This window comes from Marmota marmota, unplaced genomic scaffold (assembly GCF_001458135.2).
Source record: "Marmota marmota marmota unplaced genomic scaffold, marMar, whole genome shotgun sequence".
In the NCBI taxonomy this organism is placed as follows: Eukaryota; Metazoa; Chordata; class Mammalia; order Rodentia; family Sciuridae; genus Marmota; species Marmota marmota.
The window spans coordinates 4,622,240-4,630,561 of record NW_025999895.1 but is presented as its reverse complement, the minus strand read 5'-3'; the positions used below and the strand labels follow the sequence as shown (position 1 = coordinate 4,630,561).

Here is an 8,322-nt window from a genome sequence, read left to right as displayed (position 1 = left end):
GTCCCTCATTCCTGGTGGTGTTTAATAACCAGGAGTCAACTTTGGTATCTGGAGAAATAAGTGAGTACATGATCTTTTCCTTTCCAATTCCTGCCCCATTTCCCAGGCCACTGGCAATGTGTCCCTCCATGCCCCTGGTGGCAAAGGGGCCCCTTTGGGTGTTTTTTGTTTTAAACTGAAGTTTAAAGGGGAGCACTTGGTACAGGACAAGCAGAAAGCCGAGTAGCAATGCCGGGGAAAAGAAAAAGCTTTTGGAAGATGATAAGACTATTAAAAATAAATAAATAAAAAAGCAGGAGGAGGAACACCATTCAGATATTTCTACGGGGATTACAGGATTACCAGTGCAGGGTTGACCCATGCCTGAATATGTCCTGCCCACTGCGGGAGCATAGGGAGCTGCTGCTGGAAGGGAAGCCAGGAGACACCTGCAGCCACGGTGTTGCCCCGGAGGAAGAGAAAGGCTCTCCCACCAGCCCAGGGTGAACTTGCGTTGGCATTTCAAGATGCAGAAACCTGGTACCAAGAGAAACCAGAGGACCAGCGTCCTAGGGTAAAGCCACAGGACATAGAGGCAGGAAATGACAGCCCATTTGCTAAGAGTGTACTGTCTGGGTCCTCTGATCATTCCTGTTTTAGGGGATTCTGAGAGGCAGCACCACACCATTCCAACATTTCTGCCTGGGCGCCTCTCACCCAAACTCCAGCAAAACAGTGTGGTGCCTCTGACTGTGTGACTGGGCAAGGCCTTGAAAACCCCTGCTATTCTGATTTAAATTCACTTGGCTTCAGGAACAGATTAAGGCAAGCAGGTGAATCTAGAGGGCAAGAGGGGAAACCTGCTGGTTGATCCCAAATACTCCACCAGAGCTATTCAGAAGTATCCACAGATCCCAAAGACTAGAAGCACCATTTCCAAAATTTCTTTCCTGAATGTAACATAAGTTGCCCACTTGATGTCTGCAGGTCAAAGAAAGGGGACACCAGACATGAAGTCCCTTACAGAGTGGGAGCTTCTTGCTCATGGGTCACACTGGGGGAAGAATGGAACCCATGGATTAGAACCTGGCCTATTTATAATTCAAGTTCTAAGACAAAAACACAATCAACACCTTTCCCAGTCTGCACAAACAGAAGACATGAATGTGCCCACCCCCCCAACACACCGTACAAAAATGCCTGAACTTGAGAGCCTTCTGGAGAAAGATGAGGAATCCTACAGCAGGACTGAGCAGGGGCGGCGGTGCTGGGCACGCGGCTGGGTCACTGCCCCTGAAGGTCTCTGGACCAGTGGTGACATCCAGGAAGGCAGCACACGCTCACAGTACTTTTTACACACGACAGGTTCACACACAGGTGGGTCAACATCCACCTGCCACTCTTAGTGTCTCTGCTTGTACAAAGGCAGCAGTTCCTTACCAATAGCAGTGAGGTGACAGACACAGTAAGACGCCTCCGGCCTGTGGCGACAGTGTGGTTCTGATCAGGACAACCCAGGACTTCTTCCCAACAGCACGGCAGCTCCAGCGTGTCACGGAGCTGGCAGAGCTTTCTGACTTCTTGACAATCTAGTCTTGGGAAGCAGTAAAACCAGCATTCGGCTGAAGACAGGAGCTCAGACCAGAGAAGGAAGATCCAAATTCAAAGAAGACAGAGGAGAAGGTAGGAGCAGAAGACGTGAGAACTGAGCGGGGTGGCAGCCACCAGTGTACACAGGAGCCACCTCAAGGAGCGTCTCTCTATCTGCTCAGGGATGAGCCCGGCCTCCACAAGTGTCCCTAATCCTGCCAAGGGAAGCACAACTGCCTGTAATCAGCATGTGGAGAGAGCACAGCTGGGCACAAAGCTGGTGAGAAGGTTAGCAGAAGAACCCCCAATGACCTGTGTTGAAGCAATGGCAGGGCTTTCTTTAAAATAATCTTTCTGTTCTGGTAGTTCTAGCGACTGAGCTACATTCCCAGTCCTTTCTTATTTTGAGGCAGGGTCTTGCAAAGTTGCCTGGGCTGGCCTTAAACTTGTGATCTTCCTGTCTCAGCCTCCTGAGTTGCTGAGATTACAGGTATGCAGGACAGCACACAGCCTCTAAAAACCTTCCCAACAATCACAAAGGCACATACCAAGCATGGATCTAACAGATATAACAATAGAAACAGCTTAGGAAGGTAAGAGAAGAGACCTTAAGTGTGGCTGTGAAAGGGACAGCAGGGCCAAGAATCGCATTCCAGCCTGGTTAACTCACTTGAGTAAGAATTACAGCCGGACCAGGGAACCCAGAGAAGACAACAGAAAGGGAACGTGGGCCCCAAGTTTCATGAAGCTAACCTGCTCAGAGATAAAAGGTAACATGATGTCACCTGTACCGGTTAGGACATAAGTCCCAGAGTCTTACAAACGTCAGCATTTTATCACCTTCTCACAACCTCCCCGTTTAACAACCTGACCAGCACCTTGAAACAGGAACTCAGATTTGAAGACCTCAGACACGCAAACTGAACACCCTCTGCTGTGGGCAAAAGGAATAAGGGCAGGTGTTGGCAAATACATTGTTACTAATTCTGAAGTTTTAGATCCAATCTTGTTTCAAAAGAAAATATAAACTTGGAAATGGGATTAAGATGTTGTAGAAAACTTGAGCAATTTGCTGCTGTCCAACTTGGCCCGAGGACTCAAAGCAGCCCCAGCAAACTGGGAGGAGAGGTAGGAGGCTCTGCTTCAGGGTCCCCATTCACTGCTCCAGCTGCCACCTCACCACCAGGACCCACCAGCAGGGAAAGCGATTTCCATACAGACCACAAGGAGAGAGCAACATGGCGGTCTGGTACTCCCAAAGGAAAAATGTCAGGTGTAAAATGGACTCATCTTTATTAAATAGTGTAAAGGGTCTTCTTGGCACCACTCACACTCTTGCCTTTTTTATGATAAAACAAGCCTCCTCAATTTGCATAGGTAGCAGAGAAAAAGCTACTGCAGCCAACGCTGAGTGAGCGGTCCCGTTCCAAGAGTGTCCTCCTCCTCTGGCATGCGTCAGCCCCCTCCTGGTCTGTAGGATCCCAACAGGCTGCCCTCCCTGGGCCCTGCCCTCGCCGTGAGCACGTCCCTGCACACAACAGCCGTGCTTGTCACCTGGAAGAGCTGCGCTCCTTGCTCACGCAGTCGTCCTGTGAGGTGGTGTCCCCGTTTCCCACCATGCTGCACGTCCTCCTCTTCTTCCTGCGGTGCATTGTCCCCTCACCTTCAGACCCAGACTCACACTGCACACAGGAAAGAAAAGCAAGGGTTCAGCCTGGGTGCACCCCACTTCACCAACAAATCTTGAACCACAAAAGAGCACAGACTCCTGTCCCCTTTCTCCAAGAAGCAAAGCAGCCATCGATGGCGGCTCTGCCAGTCTAGCATCAACCTCTGCGGATGCTTCTGGCTTCCTATGAATCACAGATTCACTAAGGTGCCAAAGTTCCCCTGCTCCACTGGCCTCTCACCAAAGGTTTATGGGTTGAAATCAAGCTGGCATTCTGAAATTGCATTACAGAATTTCACTCCTCCAACAAAGAGCTCAATGTGTAAAAGAACACAAGTACAGTGACATTAAGAGACAAATTTCAGCTGGGTGCAGCAGCACATACTTGTAATCCCAGCAGCTCAGGAGGCTGAGGCAGGAGGACCGAGAGTTCAAAGCCAGCCTCAGCAAAAGCGAGGTACTAAGCAACTCAATGAGACCCTGTCTCTAAATAAAAAATACAAAATAGGGCTAGGGATATAGTTGAGTGCCCCAGAGTTCAATCCCTGGTACCAAAAAAAGACACAAATTTCCTATGTGAAGGGTGTATCCCTCACCCAATATCACTCTTACCTTAAAGCAGTCAATTGGGTCTGCTGAGTTTCTAGGCTTACAATGTACCACCTCAAGGGCTTTGATGTGATGTGAGTTTGAATTCTGACACTGTTTGCCAGCTGTGTGATCTTGGGTTATCTACAGATTCCCCCAAACACCCAAATGTTCATGTACACATGGAAAGCTGTGGCATGGGCAGAGTCCAGGGCTAGGCAGGCATGGTAGCACTTGTGGTGCTGGAAAGGAGAAGAAAACGCTTCACAGCCTGTTTCTCCTGCACTGGTCTGCAGGGTACCCTGAGCTCAAGGGCCCAGTGCGGGCAAGCTGGGCCTTACCTCTGAGTCTGAGTCAGAGGAGCTGGAGCTGGAGGAGCTGGAAGAGTCGCTGGAGCTGTCGGAAGCAATGCCTGTGGACTCCTGGAGGTCAACAGCATCCGCCAGGACTGCCAGCTCAGGGTGCTCCTGCCTCAAGATCCTGAGAGGCAAGGGACACCCTCAGTGCTGTCACAGGTGGCAACGCCCACACACAGTGACTCCAAGTGGGGTCCTGCATCACTTCGAAATACCTAGAAACACCCAGGGATTGGCAGAAGGCTGCTGCACAACGGCAAGGGAGCACAGCCCCGGCAGGGTGCAGACCCTCATAGACTACCCACATTTTTCTAAAAGAAAATGACATTCTAGTGCCACGCAATCCATCACTACCCATAGGATGAGCAGCCGGGCCACCACAGTAGGGGTAGCACCCCCCAAGCTTGCCTTGGTTCTTCCCTGGGGAGAAACAGCTCCTCTTCTACTTTTTATTTTTTCCTGAAACTTTCTTAGCTAGTTCTTAGTTTTTAGACCTCTCCTTTCCACAGCACAGCCCTAACGAGTCGGGTTTGGTTAGACTCTACTAGTCAGGGCAGAAACAATTAGGATTGTAAGAAATTAGGTGTCAAACAAGAGAGACCACCCCCCACACTTGAAAGATGAGCTGAACGGGCATCAAGAGCAGCCGCCCGCCACAAAAGACCTGCTGTACATAAGGCCTTGGAGTGACAGGGCCACAGCACTCTGCGGCCTGCAGGGCAGAGGAGGTGGGCCTCAAGTGCTGAGTCAGGGGAACAGAAGCCACCACCCTTGCTGGCCCTCTCAGCAGGGAGGAGCACTGAACAAGCCAGAATCCCTCTCTTACCCCGAGAGCTGGTCCCTCCAGGTCAGGGTTGGGACACAGTGGCACGGGGTGGCTGGGGGTGGCTTGCACTGCCGCTGCCCGTGCTGTATCTGTTCTGTGGATAAACAGAGGAGCTAAGTCTCCAGGGCAGTCACCTCACTCATAAGAACTGAAGGCAGTAAGTTCAAATGGGAATAATACGTCTGGGTAAGAAAAAGAAACAACCAAAATAAAACCTAAACAAAAGGGCTTCTTTTGCTAGTGCTAGCCTTGAAAACCAAACAAAAACAAAAACAAAAAAAAAACAAAGCAAAACAAGAAACGATCCCAATCGTGAGCATGTTTTGTCGGAGTGGCTTTGATAGAACATGCAGAGCCTCACCCTGCCACCTGGAGGCTGGCAAGCGTCCTGAGCACCAGCCCTGACCTTGGTCCCTCTCTCTGCTCCCTGTCAGGTGTGCAGCCCCAGCTCTGCCCGGGCCTCTCTAAAGTCAGCACATGGTACTGCAGCAGTGGACTCTTGCCATTTTACCTCTGGGGTAGCAATTAGAACAAAGCAAAGTAAGAATCAAAAAGGTTCTCACCTATACCATTTCCTTGATAACTTTGGCCTCCCTCTTACCGTCTTGTGCCACACAACAGGGAAGTTGGTGCTGCTGGCAAAATTCTGGGTGATAGCAATGGTGGTGTCAAGATTGAGAACAACATGCCACCAGCCTCCTGAAATCCAACAAATAAACAGTTCAACAGGGTTTGGTCTTACACACAAATACCCTGTGACACCTACTCCAGAAATCGCGCCTTCCTATCCATAAGGGACAGCTCAGACACGACACAGTGTAGTAAACTGCTCCTGACCCAGGGATAAGTGTAAATAAAATTTTACTGGAACACAGCTACACTTGACCCGTTTTGAACATTTATAGATATTTTCCAAAGAGCAGAGTCGAGTGATTGTGAGAGACTGTGTGGCTCACAGGGTCTAAAATATTCACTCTCTGACCATTTATGGAAAAAGTTTATTGACCCCTGGTAATCCAAAGCTGTAGCCTAAAGGTGGAAAGTTCTTCAACTTCTAGGAAGAGAACACCCACCTCAAATACTTTTACTCTTGTAAGCTTCACCTATCAAAGTGTGGTTGTCTGATGTGAGATTTCCTAACTCAACCCAGCCTATTTACTAGCCCTGGGTTAGATCTCTGGCACCAAAACAAAACAAAAATAACAAACAACTTAGACATGGACACAAACTGCTACCCAACTCAGAGATACTAGGTAACCTCTAGTTACACAGTATATGGGTAAGAGCTCCTTTTGTACTTGAGATTCAGTCACCACACAGGTCAGTTCATGAATCTGGAAGGTGCAAAAGAACTTTCTGGATTCATTGTGTGTGTGTGTGTGTGTGTGTATGTATATGTATATATATATATATATCTATATATATATCTATATATCTATCTCCAAAATGAGTAGGCAATGTGAAATACAGTGAATTATTTTAGCAGGAAAAAAAAATGAGTAGACAAATTACTGCAATCAAAAAATGTACTTGGGGGCTCGGATTATAGCTCAGTGGTAGAGTGTTTGCCTAGCATGTGCAAGGACCTGGGTTCGATCCTCAGCACCATATATAAATAAAAGTATTGTGTCCAACTACAACTAAAAAATAAGTATTCTAAAAAAATATGTTCTTGGGCCTCATGTGGTGGTGCACACGTGTAATCCCAGTGATTCAAGAAGCTGAGGCAGGAGACTGCAAATTCTAGGGCAGCCTGGGCAACTTAGTGAGAGAGACCTTGTCTCAAAATTAAAAAAAAAACAAAAAAAAAAAAAACAAACAAAAAAGGCTGGGGATGGAGCTCAGTGGTAGAGCTTCCTTTAGGGTTGAGACCCAGTACTGCAAACGCCTGTCACAACGCCCCCAAAACCAGAGAATGTGTTTTCTTTCAGCTCATCTATACCTGGTACAAAGACAGTCTCTCCTGGTTTTTGTAAGATTTCCAGAGGTTTGAATTCAGGTGGCCAGGTTGAAAGCTGTGTTCGGGGATAAATAACATTAAACCAGGTAATTGCTTCGTCTTGCTGGTTCCCTCCTTCTTCTCGGGTCACCTTGATGAGTTCTCGGGGAGTACTTGTTGGGAACAGACACCAGCGCTTGTGGCCCTGAACCAAGGCATTCCAGGCACTGGTTCCCAGAGGGTCAATGTGAATCCCAGTTCCAGAACGCGGTGGCCCCATCACAAACCACCTATAGGATAGACACACCCAAGACAGGAAAGGTGACTTAATTATGCATACAGGACACAGAAGAAAGTTCTTACTGTATATTATATTTTGCACATGGTTCTTTCTTCATTTCTGAGACTGTAGGCATTCTGATACATAGAAATATTAAGTGAACTGTGTGAGGACTGATATCTCACAGAAAAAAGAAAAAATTACTGATATAGTTTATTGCTAAACTGTAATTATTAAAACTTCCCTAAGACATCAGTGGTTCAGCTTTAATTGCACATTTAAGTCTCCTGGGGAGTTTTAGGATTGACTAGCCAATAGACCCTAGACTAGTTAAGTCACAATCTCCTCCTAGTGGGTCCCTAAATGACTTAATGTTCAGCCAAGGGAGAGTAGCTCACTCACTTTTTCAGAAGAAGGTCAGCACACTGAACTCTGCTACCCAAGGCTGGTGTGGATGAGATTGGAACCACTGAGCTACGGAATACTTTACCTGTAGGGCGGCCTGCGCTTCTCTCCTGCATACTGGAAAAGGTCATCAGTGAAAAACTTGGGCACCTTATAGTCTTCCAAAAGTTTTCTTCTTTTGGGGTGTTCACCATAGCTGCTGTCGAAGATGTAGAGGGGGCTGTCATCCCGGGTGCTCTCCATGTACTCGATGTAGTACTTCATCTTCATCTTGACCGAGTAGCCATCATTATCCTCGCCACACTTGAACTTCTGGTTCCGGTATTTCCTTTTCAGGCGCTCCAGAGTCCATTTCTCCTGCGCAGACCAGCCCTCTTGGGCATTCAGCAGAACCACGGGCTTATAAGGTCTTTCGTATCGCTCAACAAATTCTTCCACCGACAGCTGTAAAGCGTCCGCCCTTTCCACGTTATCCTGAGGGAACCAGAAAAGGCCTGTCCAGTTAGAAAATGAGCCCGGAGGCAGATAAGGGTGTCCCCCAGGATCAACCAGCAATGACAGACATGGGCGACCTCCGACACAGGCTCCGGAGGGGGCCACGTGCTGGGCGCCCCTCGCACCCAGAGCCGCCGCCGCCGGAGGCCCGCCCCGCTCCCGCAGGCCCACGCCCGGCCCGCGACCCCGGCCGCT

The 8,322-nt window shown here is 48.6% G+C and overlaps 1 protein-coding gene across 1 annotated transcript in view; it reads right to left on the bottom strand.

The window, feature by feature from the left end:
* Nucleotides 1-2,845: 2,845 nt before the first annotated feature.
* Jmjd6 (jumonji domain containing 6, arginine demethylase and lysine hydroxylase) overlaps nt 2,846-8,322 on the bottom strand; it is a 5,615-nt gene continuing 138 nt past the window's right edge. The window contains exons 2-7 of the mRNA XM_048796668.1: nt 7,718-8,320; nt 6,951-7,237; nt 5,610-5,707; nt 5,009-5,097; nt 4,168-4,306; nt 2,846-3,251 (exon numbers count right to left, since the gene is read on the bottom strand). Of these exons, the coding sequence (XP_048652625.1) occupies nt 3,120-3,251; nt 4,168-4,306; nt 5,009-5,097; nt 5,610-5,707; nt 6,951-7,237; nt 7,718-8,320 (1,348 nt within the window). The 3' untranslated portion in view covers nt 2,846-3,119. The remainder of the gene's footprint in view (nt 3,252-4,167; nt 4,307-5,008; nt 5,098-5,609; nt 5,708-6,950; nt 7,238-7,717; nt 8,321-8,322) is intronic.